Raw genomic sequence first — 18,006 nt, 5'->3', positions numbered from 1 at the left:
AAGTCTGGGGTCACTCAGAAAATCCTTATGTATTAAAGAAAAACAGCGCTGTATTTCTAAATAACTTAATGTTTTCGTCATTGATAAAATATTCGGATATTTCCAGCGTTACCTATGAGCTGTACACTTGTACTTTATATTTGTGTGTGTGTGTGTGTGTGTGGAAATTAAAATGATTTACTTTGGTCTTGTATTATATATATATATGTGTGTGTGTGTGTGTGTATGTATAAATATATATATATAAAACAAAATATATATAAAACAAAAAGCTGGCATTTGAACAGGGTTGTGTAGACTATATTTCCATTGTCGTTCTTTGCCCTCCCCCCGTTACTCAGAAAAGCAAAGTACACAAAGACATGTGCAGGATTGGGAGTTGTGCAACCTCTTTAAAGCAGTGGAGTTGTTTCGGTCTGTCCACTCTTCTCAAACATGTTAGTGACAATCCTCCTACCTCTTTGTGTTTTCTTTATCTTTTTTAATTTCATGTGCCGAAGGCCGAAGAATTTTCCACCAGGACCTACCATCGTGCCAGTCTTGGGAAACATCTTGAGCCTGAGCTTGGAGAACCCACTGCAAGACTTTGAGCGGGTACGAAAAACAGGAAAGCTTTAAACTGTCATTCATGGAATACATTTTATTATATGTTTAGAAATAACTGTGAAATTCACAAGAATGCTTGCTTCATAAAATCATATTTGTTTATATATATATATATAAATATATACACACATATATATTTGGGGGGGGGGGGGGGGGTCACTCCTACAAAGTCAGCATGTAAAACAATTATACATGCTTTTGGAGGGAGGGATTTCACACAACAACTCTTTCTATATGGTTGCATAATAGACTGCTTCTGTCTGTACACAGTTCACAGTTGAACGCACCCTTTAACCACACTAATTGAAGCCAAGGCTATTGTTTGTCCTTGACCTTGAGAGTTCACCCACCAGTAATCACTTTAAACACACACACGCACACACACACACACACACACACACACAACAACTCTCAGAAGAATTATGATTAAGGATTGTTGGCATGCCGAAAGCTGAGAAGTGTTACAAAATTAACTTTAAAAGCCTTGATTTCGCTCAGTCAACGGCGAGACAAATTGTCTATGGATCAAAAAAGTCCTGTTGCTACTCTATCTCGGAGTAAATAGATGACTGCAAGAACACAGCAAAGAATGCTCAGAGAGGTTAAGAAGAGTTTCAGCCAAATATTTACAAAAAATCTCTGGCACATGCCACGGTCTCTGTGGACAAATCTCCAATATGCAAACAAGAATACAGTTCATGGGAGGACACCACGGAGGAAGCGACTCCTGTCCAAAAATAAAAATAAAAATAAAACAAAACAAAACAAAAAAAAATAAAAACATTGCTGCACCTTTAGGGTTTGCGAAAGATCACCTGGATGTTCCAGAGCACTCCTCTGCTGGCAAAATATTCTGTGGACAGATGAAACCAATGTTGAGTTGTTTGGAAGAAGCATGCAACACTATGTGTGGAGAAAAAAAAGGAAGAGCACACCAACATCAAAACCTCATCCCAAGTGTGAAGGATGGTGGTGGGGGAATCATGGTTTGGGGCTGCTTTGCTAAATCAGACCTTCTCCAACATCCTAATATTAGTTGAGATACTCTTCAGTATTTTGTATTGTTTATCTGTATTGTATTAACATTCTACATTGTGTTGTCCATGTTCTAAGCTGAGGAAGGCATATGGAAATGTCTACAGCCTGTACCTTGGTCCTAGACCTGCTGTCATAGTCAATGGGTTACAAGCCATGAAGGAGGCTTTGGTGACCAAGGCGAGTGACTTTGCTGGACGACCTCAAGACCTTTATGTCAATGACACAACAGACAGAAAAGGTAAAATCACAATTATTATAACAAGTGCTTTTGTTTTTGTTGTTATTATTACAATATTTTTAACATTTTTGTTATTGTTATAATAATAATAATAATAATAATAGCAGTAACATTGTCCTTTGGCACAAAGAGTCAGTAACGATTAATTAGCTGTCAGTGAGAACAAATCTACTCATAGCTCATTTGAAATGGCATCAGTGTTTAACACAGTGTCTGTTGCTCTACTTATGGCTGTAATGGGAAACTGAAATAAGGGATTCAATCCTTCAGTTAAAAATGTTTTGCATGTTTTGAAATTAGAAACAAATGTTTCATAAACTGACAGAGAAGTAACTTTTTACAGTTGTACAGCGTTTTGAGAAAATGTTTTATGAGGTTACATTATAATGTCTGCATTAACCACCTCCACACCTGTTTCAGGAGTCATCCTGGCTGACTATGGTCCTAGTTGGAAGGAACATCGTCGATTTGCTCTCATGACTTTGAGGAACTTTGGTCTCGGGAAGCAGTCAATGGAGGAGAGGATTCTGGGAGAAACTGAGTTCATCATGAATACACTGGAAAAGTACATTGGTATGTGGATCAAGCATTTTTACTGTACACTTGAGCTGATGTTTTTTAAAATCCAATATTACATTCCCTCACATTTCATTTCCATTTTGTAATGTTTCTTTCTCTGAATCTATGTTGCCACTCTGGATTTGTGGTAAAGATTTAATACTGTCTGACCATATTATTAGTTTGTACTAATTTTTTGGAACTTTTTTTGAACTCTTCTACAGGCAGTACCTTGAGTCCCCAACTCATGTTCCATAATGCATCCTCTAACATCATCTGCCAGGTTCTGTTTGGAAAACGCTATGATTATAATGATGAGTTCATCAAAGTTATTGTTCAGTGTTTCACTGAGAATGCAAAGTTGGCCAATGGACCCTGGGCTATGGTGAGTCAGTACAGTGCTTTTTTTATTACAATTACTGGTACCTTCAGAAATCTCCATCTATCCATCCATCCATGTATCCATCTATCTATCCATCGACCCATTTATTTTCTAATCCGCTTATCATCACAAGGGTCGCAGGTGTACTGGAGCCTATCCCAGCTGTCTTCGGGCAATAGGGGGGGTACACCCTGAACTGGTCGTGTTTTCCCGGTGCTCTGTGCTGTCATTTACCGTCCTCCTAAATACAACAAAGACTTTTTAAGCGACTTTTCAACCTTTCTTGCGGAAATCAGGCTGAGATATGATCATATCCTCCTAATGGGGGATTTTAATATCCATGTGTGCTGTCCGGAAAAACCACTAGCAAAGGACTTCTTAAGACTTATCGACTCTTTTAATTTCCTGCAGTATGTGACCAGCCCGACACATGAACAAGGACACATTTTAGACCTTGTCCTTGCTTATGGTCTACTGGTGTCAAATCTGGAAGTCCTTGAAAATGGGATTTCTGATCACATGGCAGTTTTATTTGACGTAGTCTTATCGCATGCTGCTGTGAAATCCGCTGCTCCTAGTTGTAAACGCCGAATTTTTAACCCTCGCACTGCTAGTCGTTTCTCTGATGCCTTTAATAACCTTTGCGTACCCTCGTCTAACACAGAGGAACTCACCTCTTGGTTCAACTCATCATGCCGTGCCATCCTGGATTTGGTGGCTCCTTCAAAAACTGTGGTCCCAAAACCTAAACCTGAGCCATGGTTTAACGACATTTCCTGCGCAGCTAGGCAGTGGTGTCGCAAAGCCGAACGCAAGTGGAAAAAAGACAAATTGCATGTCTCTTATCAAATTTGAAAAGACTGCTGGCGTAACTACCAGCTCACAGTAAAAGAGGCCAAAAGAGAATATCTGTCGGACCTTATTCAAGCTAACCGTCACAACCCACGCGGACTATTTAAAACGATAGATTCTGTACTCAAACCCCCTCTGCCTACTTGCTCGGATTCTTCACCCGAGATGTGCAACGGATTCCTTCAGTTTTTCATTGATAAGGTCTCTACAGCTAGGACTCCGATTTCAAATACCGCATCTGACCCCTATGTCCATGTTCCATGTTCAGCTGTGCTAAATTCTTTTGAAACTGTGTCCTTGACGCTTTTGGAGGATGTAGTTCACCAGACGAAGCCATCTGGCTCCCCTTGCGACTCTCTTCCCCCGTACTTCTTTCAGGAGGTTCTCCCGAGTGTTGGCGCATCGGTCTTACATATCATCAACAGCAGCCTCTCTTCTGGTATAGTTCCCCAACAGTTTAAACATGCTGTGGTCCAACCCTTGATCAAGAAACCTGGTCTTGATCCAGATGTGCTGTCAAGTTTCAGGCCCATTTCCAAACTGCCTTTCATTTCCAAACTTCTGGAAAAAGTGGTGCACATGCAGTTGAAAATTTTCTTGGATGAACATAACATCTTAGAGGTCTTCCAGTCAGGTTTCAAGACGATGCATAGCACGGAGTCAGCCCTGTTACGCGTTTCTAACGACATCCTCCTGGCAAATGACGCTGGAGACCACGTGTGTCTAGTTTTATTGGACTTAACTGCAGCATTTGATACAGTGGATCACAGTATTCTGCTGACTCGTTTGCAGCACTTGGTGGGCATTGGCGGCAGTGCTCTTGAGTGGTTTAGGTCCTATTTAGCTGACAGAACCTTTTGTGTCAGCCTTGGCTGCTCTGAGTCACGCACTGCTCCTCTGTCATGTGGTGTTCCACAGGGCTCAATTCTGGGGCCTCTGCTGTTCTCGCTGTATCTGCTCCCATTGGGTTCCATCTTAAGGAAACATGGTATTCCCTTCCACTGCTATGCAGATGACTGCCAGATCTATGTCCCACTGAGCAAGAAAGACGCCTTCTCATTAAGGCCACTCCTATCCTGTCTGGAAGAAATCAAAACCTGGATGGCACAAAATTTCTTGAAATTCAATGAAAAGAAGACAGAGGTGATATTGTTTGGCCCCAGTGGCCCTTGTACATCCCATCCTGTAGACTTGGGCCCCCTGTCTCCTTATCTTAAGTCAACAGTCTCAAACTTGGGCCTTAAACTGGACAGTGATTTCAAACTTGATCTGCAAATTGGTGCCGTTGTTAAATCCAGCTTCTTTCACCTTAGACAGCTGGCCAAAATAAAACCTCTCCTCTCACATGAACACTTTGAGACAGTAATTCATGCCTTTGTCACATCCCGGTTCGATTACTGCAATGCCCTTTACTTTGGAGCCCGCCAGTCCTCCATTAAGCGCCTTCAGCTGGTCCAGAATGCCGCTGCTCGCCTCTTGACTGGTACTCGTAAGAGGGAGCACATAACTCCTACTCTGGCATCCCTTCACTGGCTCCCCATACATTTTAGAGTTATTTTCAAGATCCTCTTATTTGTTTTCAAATCTCTGAATAATCTCGCGCCACCTTACCTCTCTGAGCTCATCCGCCCCTACACACCTGCCCGGCACCTCAGGTCTGTGAACCAGACGTTATTAGAAGTACCAAGAACTAAACTGAGGCTCAGAGGGGATCGAGCCTTTTCTGTTGCTGGTCCCTCTCTCTGGAATGACCTCCCGCTGAACATTCGGCAAGCCTCCTCATTGCCCATCTTCAAAACCCTCATCAAAACTCACTTGTATTCTTTGGCATTCGACTCAGCATGACTTAGATTTGTTCTTGGTTTTATTGTTTGGTGCTTTCTACCACCTTTATTACCGATTTGTCTTACTGTTTATTGTGCATGTTAAATTGCTCCATGTACAGCATGTTGTATGCAGCGATGGCTGTTTGAAAGTGCTCTATAAATACAGTTGACTTGACTTGACTTGACTTGAACTGGTTCCCAGTCAATCAAAGGGCGCACATAGACGAACAACCATCAGTGCTCACACTCACACTCACACGTTGGGACAATTTAGAGTCCTCCATTAACCTGCAATGCGTGTTTTTGGGATGTGGGAGGAAATTGGAGTACACGGAGAAAAGCCCACGTAGGAATATACACACACACACACACACACACACACACATATATATATATATATATATATATATATATATATATATATACATATATAATGTATATATGGCCAAAGTGGGTAAATCCCTGAACCTTAAGCTTTCCAAACCAAACCCTCTCCACTTAAGTTTGAATCATACGATGCAGGAAGAATTTAATCACTGTGATCATGCAATGTATTTCCACTGCATTGTACATTGGAAGATCACCAATGATTATTTTCTCATTTATCCTAATTACAGCTGTATGACTCCTTGCCTATGATTCGTTGTCTTCCTTTGCCCTTCATGAAGTCTTTTGAAAACGTCAAGGTATGTTTTACGGCTTTGTAATTCATGTTAGTGATCAGAATAGTGGTTCAGATCAAAGATGTACTGATTTTGGTAGGGCAATTGCCCGAAAATAGTTCATGCTAACAAATTATGGTCCAGTGTTGTCCTTGTTTTTCAAGAAAATGAAATAATCATACTTTGTATTTTATTCGTTAGAAATGTCAAAAACTTGCAAAGTGTGTATTGGCCGAGCACAAAAGGACCAGAGTCCCTGGAGAACCACGTGACTTTCTTGACTGCTATCTGGATGAAATGGATAAGGTAGGTAAAAGTATTAACTCATAAGAATGGTACATATAGTGCTGTTGTTTTTTTAATCTCATATGGCTTCTTTTTTTTTGTAATCATGAAACAATATAATTTTCTTTAACAGAGAAGTGGTGATGATGGTTGCCTATTTTCAGAGCAACAGCTATCAATGTACGCTCTTGATCTTCACTTTGCTGGGACAGACACCACCTCCAACACCCTATTGACTGCTTTCCTTTATCTTATGACTCATCCAGACATACAAGGTATGCTCCGAATTATAGGTGACTTCTCTTATATTTGTCCTGTCATGGAATTACAAGCAGTTGTGCATATTATTGCTGAGTATTTATAAGTCTGATAGACATATTAAAAAAAAAAATCCACGTCTCACCCCTCGGGTGGTGTCCGTCCCCCATTCAGCTCGGGTCCTCTACCAGAGGCCAGGAAGCTTGAGGGTTCTGCGCACTATCCTTGCTGTTCCCAGCACTGCGCTTTTCTGGACTGAGATGACCGATGTTGTTCCCGGGATCTGTTGCAACCACTCATCTAGTTTGGGGGTCACTGCCCCGAGTGCTCCGACCACCACAGGCACGACTGTCACCTTTACCTTCCAGGCTCTCTCCAGCTCCTCTCTGAGCCCTTGGTATTTCTCGAGTTTGTCGTGTTCCTTCTTTCTGATGTTTCCATCACTCGGGACCGCTACATCCACTACAACGGCTTTCCTCTGCCCTTTATCTATGATCACGATATCTGGTTGGTTCGCCATTACCATCTTGTCAGTCTGGATCTGGAAGTCCCACAGGATCTTCGCTCTGTCATTCTCCACCACATTCGGAGGTGTTTCCCATTTTGACCTTGGGGTTTCCAGTCCATACTCCGCACAGATGTTTCGGTAGATTATGCCAGCCACCTGGTTATGGCGTTCCATGTAGGCTTTCCCTGCCAGCATCTTACACCCTGCAGTTATGTGTTGGATCGTCTCAGGTGCCTCTTTGCACAACCTACACCTTGGGTCTTGTCTGGTGTGGTATATCTGGGCCTCAATGGCTCTGGTGCTCAGGGCCTGCTCCTGAGCAGCCAGGATGAGTGCCTCTGTGTCCTTCAGGCCAGCCCTCTCTACCCACTGATAGGACTTCTTGAGATCAACCACTTCAGTGATCGTCCGGTGGTATATATATATATATATATATATATATACAGTATATATATACAATATATATATATATATATATGTGTGTCACCCGATCCCTTTCATGTTGTTGAATATGGAATTGATTTTCAGCTGCAGTGACTTCCACTTTTTACAGACTTGTTTTTCAACTCACACATCTTTTTCTGCTGTTAGAGCATTGCCAACAGGAGATTGATGAGGTCTTGAAAGGGAAGGATCAAGCATGTTTTGATGACAGAAACAATATGCCATACGTGCAGGTAAATCTTCCCATAATAACAATAGCAGTGTTGAAGTTTTATACCATACTCTGTTTTATACTGTATGCTATAATGATGCAAATTATTTTAATTTTGAATTAGTTTTTGAAATAAATATTTTCTTTGAAATTATGATTATGATATCTGCTTTTGTAAAAGAAAAAGCAATATAATAGTAATAGTGAAAAGAAGCAGAGCCAAGGTGCACAATCTTTCACAAACTACATTGTGTCAATTTAGTTTTTAGTCTCTGAGTTCTAGTCAAATGGATCATATTTATTTTTTTGAATGCAGGGCTTTAGTAGCCTCCTCAAGTCTGAACTCAAGTCCGAGTCTAGAGTCCTCGTGTTTTTTTTTTTGTTTGTTGTTGTTGTCTTGCACTTGACTCGGACTCCTTGGCAGTTGACTCGGACTTGTCTCAGCCTCTGCCGTTGGACTCGCAAAATAATTTTATCAACTGGACCGAGATTTTATTCCTGAAAATTAGCATCCTCCTTCAAAAGAAACTGAAATAAAGTTTTTCTGATTATCAAAATTGCCATCTGATTGGTCAGACACTTTTGTTCATGCTTCATACATGCAGATAAATCAAATCAAAACACCTGAAATCCAAACGCAACAGTGATCTTCATATGCTGAACCAAATGTCATTGTGAATAAAATCTTCCAATAGCTAAAACAGCAGGTGCCAAACTCCCAAGAATTCAGGGTATCTGTTTGTTTTTTACAGGCAGTAATCCATGAAGTTCAGAGAATAGCGAACACAGTGCCCCTGAGTGTCTTTCACTGTACGACAAAAAACACAGAGTTGATGGGATATTCTATTCCTAAGGTAAGAGACAGGACAACACACAGGACTGTTTAGCTTCATGAATGCCTGCCCCCCATTTTGGGTGAACTGGTTAACAAACGGGAAAATATCTTGAAGCTCCATATTTGTTTTCCTGTGTTAGGCCAACTATTAATTGGCACTTCATGGTATGCGGTCGCATTGTGACATTAGATGAAATGCGATGAAATTAGAATGCAACAAAAAAAGGTTGAAGAACAAAAAGGCAGTTGGTCCTGATGACATACCAGTGGAGGTATGGAAGCATCGTCGTGGGAACTGTAAAGGAATAAAGTTGATGAGCCACACGGTGGGAAGAGTGGTGGACTCAGGAGTGAATTGCGTATTTGTGAGGAATGATGTGGTTTCATGTCTCGGATGAGTAACACGGATGCAGGTGGTACTTAAGAGGACGTCTGGGGTGGCAGGCAAGTACCGGTATGTTCAAATAGTACATGACATGTATGAGAGGAAAAGAACAGTGGTGAGTTGTGTTTTAAGTTTGACATAGGAGTTTGCAGACCGTGAGGTTTACAGATGACATTGCAGTGAAAACAAATAGCGGATGGAGGAACATTTAGAAAGGTGGAGGCATGCGCTGGAATGGAAAGGAATGAAACTTAGCCTAAATTAAATGGAATATTTGAGTACATATATGGTACATGAGTGAGAGCGATGGATGGGGAAGAGTGAGGCTCAAGGGAGAAAAAGAGCCAGATTGGAGGACTTTAAATACTTAGAGTCAACAGTTCAGAGCAACGGTGAGTGTGGTGAGATGAAGAAATGGCTCAGAGCAGGTTGGAAAAGTGGGAGTGTCAAGTGTGTTATGGGGAAGGAGAAGATTGTAATACAGTGGTGAGGCCAACTATAATGTATGAGACAAGAAACAGAGCTGGAAGTGGCGGAAATTAAAGTGTTGAGATTCACTCCCTTTTTCTTGACATGTTATGGACCAAACCAGTAACTGAATCACAAGTGATTTACGTTTGTGCAGTGTCTGCACTGTCAATTTTTGAAATGAAGTTTTTGTATAAAATAATGCATTATTTGTATTTGATTGAAAAGCTGTAGTTTTTGCGTGAATCGATGAATAAGCAAATAAAAACATTCCACGCGATAGCTATTTCCCTCATGGCTTGGCTTGGCAAAAGTAAGAGGGAAAAAAAAGGTATCAGATTTACCATTATTATGCTTTATTTATTAATTCATTTTGATGAGACAAAAAATAAATCTTTATTAGCCATCTGTCTTCTATACTGCTTTAGTCCCATATTATTTGGTGTCTTTTATTCCCCAGGGGACAATGATCATCCCAAATTTGACCTCAGTGCTGCATGAGGAAGGCCAGTGGAAATCCCCTCATAAATTCAATCCTGAGAATTTTCTTAATGACCAGGGCGACTTTGTGAAGCCAGAGGCTTTTATGCCTTTCTCAGCAGGTATGCGGGCACCTTTTTGACATGTTGAAACTGCTGTTAACGATTTCTCCCAAATTTGAATGTACAGGTCCTCGCATGTGTCTCGGTGAGGGTTTGGCTCGTATGGAACTCTTCCTCATCACGGTGACTCTGCTGAGGAAGTTCAAGTTCATCTGGCCTGATGATGCAGGAGAGCCAGACTTCACCCCAGTCTATGGGGTCACGCTCACTCCCAAACCTTATCGCATGAAGATCCAACTAAGGGCAATGCACTGAAGCAGAGCGCAGACATAAAAATTAAAGGACAGTAACTATTATTTACTATTGTAGCGTAGATAGCTGCTAAGCCCCGGCATGACGCTTCTCTCCTTTATTTTTCAAACACCATGTGGTGAAACTCTGAGCCTGTTTCAACGCTTAACAGTGGCACGAATATGCCATTCGAAACAAACGCTTTCCCCTTCCTGATGGCCACATTGCAGAAGAGACAAAGACTGTTGGTCTAAGCATGGAATTGATTTGTCTTTTGTCCTAATTGTGTATGAATGTTTCAATTTATGAAGACATTTACACACATTTGCTCACACATTACTACCTATCAATCTTTAATGTGTTGGTTCCCACTATTTATGTCTCATCATTTAAATCCTTAATTGAGATTCAAACCGGTGTTCTTGGGTGAAAAGATGTGTTGTTCAGAATGTGCAGATCAGATTACAGGGGGAATTAATCAATTAAAATTATGTCGGAGAGAATAAACCATTAAAAGCAAGTTAAATGAATGAATCTGAGGACGATGATGGGAGGAGGCGGTGTAACAGATATGACTGAACAACAAACAAACAAATTCCTCTGTCTCCCCGACATGCTTCAAAATACAAAATCCAGACATTGGACTCAAAAAGTCTGAAATTGCAGCTGCCCCAGTGTCACCCCAGTCGGCAAAAACCAGGACATCCTTCTCACATTCAGTGAACAGAACTTTTAACATTTCCAGTGAACACAGGCTGGTAATTGGTTTAGCAAATCTTTGGCAGATCTTTGCCAACGCCTCAGTGACCTTCGTCTTGCAACTCCCACCACAGGAGGACCGGGAGAGATACTCTTGTTTTCAGAAGAATTGCCACATTCCAAAATAGTACAGTCGCTGATATAGGAGATTAAAATGTCTTTGTGGAGTCACTCTGACACCCGCTACCAATTTCCAAATGTGATTCAACATCTTGTCAGTCTTCACCACACCAGGAAGGAGAATTTTGCTTTCGTAATTTTCTTTTTTGGTTACTCTGACACACCTGCTGAGAAGCTCTGCGATCACATCGCACCGTGACAGACTCCCGGAAAGCGTTCAGTCTGATCAAAGATTTTTCATCTCCCAACAAAGCTGCCTCTGCGCTTCCATAGCTGGCCCCGGCCGGACATACCATAGTTCCCTTTTATGAGAGCAACCTGACGTGATCTCAATCAGCTGCCGTCATTCTGAGCAAAGGAGGACCCCAGGCTCTCATTCTTCCTTTTTTCTTTTTTTTTTTCCTTTTGGCAAACTTTAACTCTTGCCTCAACGTCTTTAACATCTGGTGCTTCAGTGATGAAGAAATTCATTGTGAATCCTCATCATCATCGTGAGCCAAGCAAGACTCATTTTAAGTGCCCTTTTGCAATATACTCGGCTTAAAGTTGGTGCATATTACATTTGGGAGAATAAGCACCTCCTAAATCTCAGCTGCTGTAGATCTAGGCTTCTATATCTTGCACTCATTGTTTCCCTCCAGTTCACACTCTGCATTTTCTTATCTACATCATGTTATCTAGTTTTTATAACCCTCCATCAATTCCTATGTTATCTGTAGATTACCAGTCGTTAATAAATTCCTTCTCTATAAAAAACGGGATCATGTGTTTTGTGTGTGTGTTGAAATGGTGTGGCATCTGTACAAAGAGTAAACAAACTCCAATGGATGTGCTCTTTAAGGTCCACCCATCCCTCATCCATACACATCACCCATCCATCCATTCATTTTCTGATCTGCCTATCCTCATGAGGGTCGCGGGCATGCTGGAGTTCATTGCAGCCCTTAACGGGCGAGAGGCAGAGTCCATCCTCAACTAGTTCCCAGCCAAGCGTAGGGCACAAATAGACAACCATCCATCCATTTTCTTTTTCTTAAACGGGAACACCTCGCCAGGAGCATCTCACCTTCTTTTGTTGACCCATAGCTCATAACAATAGATGTTAGTGGGGATGTAAATCAAGAGCTTCATCTTTTTGGTTCATCTCCCCCTTCACCAAAACAGACTGAAACAGAGTCCCCATCAGGGCAACTGCTGCATTGATCTGCCTGTTTATTGCCCTCTCTATTCTTCCCTCATTTGTGAACAAGTCTCCAACATACTTGAAGTTCTCCACTTCAGCAGATTCTTATCCCCAACCTGCCTGAGGACCATGGTCTCAGATTTGGAAGTGCAGGTTTTTCATCCCAACTGCTTCACACACAGCAGTGAGTGTTTTGTGGCTTGATGACACCAACAGAGCCATTCCATCCATCCATCCATATTCCGATCCGCTTTATCCTCACAAGGGTGGCGGGGGGTGCTGGAGCCTATCCCAGCTGTCTTCGGGCAGTAGGCGGGGGACAACCTGAACCGGTTACCAGCCAATCGCAGGTCCAGAGCCATTCCATCATTTGCAAAAATCAGAGATCTTGTGGCCACCAAACCGGTCCCGCTCGACACCTTCGCTCTTGTAACTGTAAAATGTTATCTTCTAAGCAAACTATATAAGAGCTCTCATGTCATAAATTGTAAAGGATGTGCAATCTTATTCCCTTTTGTTGCATGTTGTACAAAAAGACTATTACTACTGATAGAAAGATAATAGAATGGATGTCAAAAGGTGAAAAGTCCACGAGCCACCACGGGTATGTGTAGAATAATAGTTAAAAAGAGGATTTGAGATTTTGCTTCATTGGTCTCATCCTGCAGACTCCACTGAATACTATCGGCCTCCACTTCTGTTTATCACAAAGATCAGGCCTTTTTAGATGTCAGTGTGAACTTTACCCAGACCAATTAGCCAGTGTGGTGTGACAGAGAAAACCATAGAGAAATCACACGCAAAGAAATGCACATTAAACCAATATACTGTTTAAAAAAATCTTTATACAATTGTAACATCTACAGTAACTATACAGTAAACAGGTTTAGTAGTCGTCAAATCCATTGACTCGTTGTAGTCTGCCTCCATTGCCCAGAGTAAAGAAACGAATTCTCGTGTGAGTTTAAAGAAAGTGTCACCTGTTAGATTAACGTGGTTCGTGCAGTCGTTTCTGCTGTGAGAAGCAATGACTGATCCCTGGTCCAAAGTACTTGCTGCAACTTTCTCGGACTTACACTGATAATTATCTTTCCTTTTCAGGATTTCGTGCTATACTTATCTTGGTTTCTCTGTCCTCCAGTTGCACTGGGCTTCTCCCGGAAATTGACTGCAGATCATGATTGTGTGGATGACTGTGTTACAAAAGAAGATGCCAGAGTGAAGCGGTACACAAGCAGTGCTACACTTCTTGAGCTATGGTGGGTGGAAGGGAGGTTGGAAGATGGGGTCGGAGGGTGGGGGCAGGGGCTCATGGTCACCAGTAGTCATGGTATCTCTTCGACGAGTTGCCATTTTGTTGGTCTGCAACAGAATTTGGACAAATTTCTGTTTTAACTTATGATGTTGAAATGTAAACACTAATGTTCAAATGTGAAACCGATCACGTTAAAATTTACAGTATCGCAAACCTTTAAATAATCAGGTTAAAACAGGTTAAGTTTTATGTCCAGTTCAGGTCACAGGCAGGGTCCATTTTGTTTCATATAGACCAAAGTTACTTGCTGTGTAACTCGGCTGCTCTGCTATACTCCTGTAAACCATTAAAGAAGATTTAAGATTTCAAAAGGAGACACACATACCTACTAAGGCAGGGGTGCCCAAACCTTTCGGACTGAAGATCGACTTTTCGATCAACCAACCTCCCGCGATCAACCCATTACGGCGCACGCGCACGCAAATACACACAGACGCCATGATGAGCAACAGCCTGACATGGACACTTCTGCAGTCTGTTAACTATCGTAGCTCACACGTACCGTTTTAAAGTGCCTCCCTTGGCCCGCTAGATTCCTATTCTTTGCCCGTGCCCTCTGTAAATTGGAGACGAAACAAACTCTGTATGAGAATAATGATAACGATAAAAGATATAGCGCAACAGCTCTGATCACAAGGTGCGATTTCAGACTGTTGAGCGCAAACAACTTCCGGTGATGCAGGTCACACACCACCGTAGGTTAAAGATTTACCTGCTTTATTTTTATCTTAGTTTTCTAATACCTTTTGTGAAAATTAGACTGATAGGATGATTAGGGTGCAGTGTACATTAACATAAAAAAATATATATATTACGAACATGCACAAAGACACACAAATGGTTGTTGTTGTTTTTTTTTCTCCCCTACACCCCTCGCGATCGACTTGTGACCAGTCCGCGATCTACCGGTCGATCGCAATCGACGTAATGAGCACCCCTGTACTAAGGGCTCAGCCAGTGACCCAAACCGCGAGGAATTTTTCAAAAGCCAAATTTATCAATTTAAAACGGTACCAGCTGATTTTTGTGTTCATAATTAGAAACTATGCATGATTGAGGTACATATGAAAATGAAGCGACATGAATTGAAAATAAAAACACAATATATTGCGCTTTTACTGCTGTCTGATATGAGGCTGTGGTTTTACTGTATTATAATTTTTTTTGTGACCATCCTTGAGAGGTTAGACCAGTATCGAAACTGAGGAAGGGAGGAACTCTTGGAAAGAGACTGAAAGATGCACTAAACTTCAAGTGAGGCATTTACTCACAAAAATGTATCCATTATTTTTTGTGTCGGTCTTCTCACTCTACCTCTAAGGGAGAGACTGGACACCCTGCGGAGGAAACTCATTTCGGCCGCTTGGATGCAGGATCTTGTTCTTTCGGTAATGGCCCACAGCTCCTGACGACAGATGAGGGTAGGAACGTAGAACGCCTTTCTGCTCAGTTCCTTTTTAACCACAACAGAAAAATACAAAATCAACATCACAGCAAATGCTACACCAATCCGCCTGTTGATCTCACGCTCCATTCTGCCCTCACTTGTGAAAAAGACCTCAAGATACTCAAATTCCGCCACTAGGGGCAGGATCTCATTCTCAACCTGTCGAAGGTATTCCACCAAGGTCTCATATTGGGAGGTGCTGTTTTTCATCCAAACTACTTCACACACAGCTGCAAACTGCTCCAGTGAAATTCGGGGATCATGGCTGGAAGAAGACAACATCACCACATCATCTGCAAAGATCAGAGATGCAATACTGAGGCCACAAAACCAGGCCCCCTCAAGACTTCGGTTGCGCTTGGAATTTTGACTTTTTAATACGGAATCGTGACAAAGGGCGGTGTTGACAGAGTCCAAACCTCACTGGAAACAAATGCAACTCACTGCAGGCAATGCGGACCAAACTCTGTCACTAGTGGTAGAGTGAGCGAATTCCTCTTATCAAGGGGTTCAATATCCCGTGCTCCTGTCACAATAAACACAGGGATGAAGAGGAATGTATAAAGCTTATATTCCTAATTTTTTCTGAGTAGTCTATAGCTATTCAGAAAAGGTGAGGTATATTTTGCTGTCAACAATGTTCTCAGGGAGAGGTCGGGGGGTTAAAAATTGTAAACACTGAGCTTTAGTGTAACGGAGTCATCAGGTGTTTGCTTCAGAGATACTCAGAAACACATAAAAGTAAAGAAGTGGATGTCCTTGCAAAAACAGACATACACAAACACAAAACAAACAACAATTTTGCCCTTCAACCTCCTGCAAGAGAAGAGCAAGTTGTGCAAAAAGTTCAGAAACCTTAAACAGTTGGACACATTTTGAGTTATGTAAATTTGTAAGTATATCTGTTTTATTTTTTGTAAAGATAAATCAAGAACTTTAAAAGCAATAGTGGTGAGTATTTTTCTTCAAGTTTTTTTTCTTCTGCATATGAAATCACAGGAAGCTGATTCATTCATTCATTTTTCGAACCACTTTATCCTCAGAAGGGTCGCGGAGGGTGCTGGAGCCTATCCCAGCTGTCTTCAAGCAGTAGGCGGGGGATGCCCTGAATCGGTTGCCAGCCAATCGCAGGGCACACAGAGACGAACAACCATCCATGCCCACACTCACACTTAGGGACAACTCAGAGTGTTCAATCAGCCTGTCATGCAGGTTTTTGGAATGTGGGAGGAAACCAGAGTACCCGGAGAAAACCCACGCAGGCCCGGGGAGAACATGCAAATTCCACACAGGGAGGCCAGAGCTGGAACTGAACCCGGTACCTCTGCACTGTGAAGTCAACGTCCTAACCACTGGACTACCGGGCCGCCAGTAAGCTGCTTAATTTGCAAAAATAGAAAAAAAGTTGGTCCAAGACCAAATAAGTACAGTAGTATGGATATTTGCCAAAAAGCACACACTCATCAAAACACATTAGAAACTCAAATAAGTACCAAATCTTAAATATTAAAAGGTTGACCAGTGAAAGTATAAACTGACTTGCAAATTGATTTCCATTTTGCATATGGAAATTTTTGGTTATCTAACCAAGGAATTGTTTTACTGCATCCACTTGATAATCTAATGCAGTTAGTTAGCTGCCTTACATTTGTAAGGTAACGGTGCTTGATTTTTTTTTTCAGTGTAATAAAAAAAGTGTGCCTCCCTGAAGTTTGATTTGGATTGCTTAGCAAACATTTGTTTCAGTAGCAGAATTTGTGACGATCTTCGAAATAGGGTATATTTATATATATACTTTGACTTCAAGGAGTACTGCACAGGTATTTGCGACTCAATTTTGCATTGTCGTCTGGTAAATTCTGGTGTTATAGTGCCTCTTAGAGGCTGAAACCGAGTGACACAGCGTTAAAATCCACTCACAGCAGAGAAATGGCAAAAGCTCATTTACACTCCGACGTTTGATGTCAAGTTGTCAGTAAGATCCAAATTTATTCATGTTCACCTTTACCCAAAATTATAAACTGCCTGAAGAGACTACATATGAAATAGAGCACCCTCTACCCATAGATTCCTTGTGCACTTGTATCAAACACTGTTAATGATATTGACAACTAAAAAGGAAAAAAGGAAAAACTCAAACATTTCTATATTTGAGTTTACACATTCCTTTTTAGTCCCACATCTGTAGAATCAGCCCAGAGCCCAAATGTGACTCAATCAGAAATTGAATATGATATACAATGTTTTCTTCACTCCATCCACAACATTGAGGGATATTTGAACATCCCATCAGCACAAAGTGTCATACAACTATGCTGACATACACACTATGAGGGGACTGGAATTTGGTGGACTATCTAATATTTTATTTGAAAACTGATTGTTTTAGTCTCTATGTTGTCCACAGGGGGCCAAAGAATGTGTTTGTGTGTGTGTGTGCGTGCATGTTTGTTTTGTGTGAGTGTGTGTGTGTGTGTGTGTGTGTGTTTGTTTTGTGTGTGTGCGTGTGCGTGTGCGTGTGCGTTCATGTTTGTTTTGTGTGTGTGTGTGCGTTCATGTTTGTTTTGTGTGTGTGTGTGTGTGCGTGCATGTTTGTTTTGTGTGTGTGTGTGTGTGTGTGTGCGCGTGCGTGTGCGTGCATGTTTTTTGTGTGTGTGTGTGTGTGTGTGTGTGTGTGTGTGTGTGTGTGTGTGTGTGCGCTTGCGCATATGGGTGTTAGGGATGGGTTTGAATGGTCTGGGTGCTGACAAGGTCCATGTGTGATGACATTCAGTTGAATGATGGAGGAGCAGA

At 41.6% G+C, this 18,006-nt stretch overlaps 1 protein-coding gene across 2 annotated transcripts; it reads left to right on the top strand.

Annotated features, from left to right (window-relative positions):
- The first annotated feature begins 371 nt into the window (after window positions 1-371).
- Window positions 372-10,651, top strand: LOC147205778 (cytochrome P450 2F2-like). Of its 2 annotated transcripts, XM_086108402.1 has the most exons (11): window positions 372-594; window positions 1,720-1,882; window positions 2,303-2,455; window positions 2,665-2,825; window positions 6,118-6,186; window positions 6,364-6,468; window positions 6,581-6,722; window positions 7,805-7,890; window positions 8,621-8,722; window positions 10,017-10,158; window positions 10,226-10,651. In XM_086108402.1, the coding sequence occupies exons 1-11, from the start codon at window positions 436-438 to the stop codon at window positions 10,411-10,413; spliced, it is 1,470 nt and encodes a 489-aa protein (XP_085964528.1). In that variant the 5' UTR covers window positions 372-435; the 3' UTR covers window positions 10,414-10,651. The 2 variants fall into 2 exon arrangements, with proteins under 2 accessions (XP_085964528.1, XP_085964529.1); XM_086108403.1 differs by lacking the exons at window positions 7,805-7,890; window positions 8,621-8,722; window positions 10,017-10,158; window positions 10,226-10,651 and adding an exon at window positions 6,880-7,775.
- Window positions 10,652-18,006: the final 7,355 nt, after the last annotated feature.

This window comes from Hippocampus guttulatus, chromosome 4, assembly GCF_054856545.1.
Source record: "Hippocampus guttulatus isolate MCC_2025c chromosome 4, RoL_Hgut_1.0, whole genome shotgun sequence".
In the NCBI taxonomy this organism is placed as follows: domain Eukaryota; kingdom Metazoa; phylum Chordata; class Actinopteri; order Syngnathiformes; family Syngnathidae; genus Hippocampus; species Hippocampus guttulatus.
Note: the sequence above shows the minus strand (reverse complement) of the source record. Positions and strands in the feature narration are given on the sequence as shown.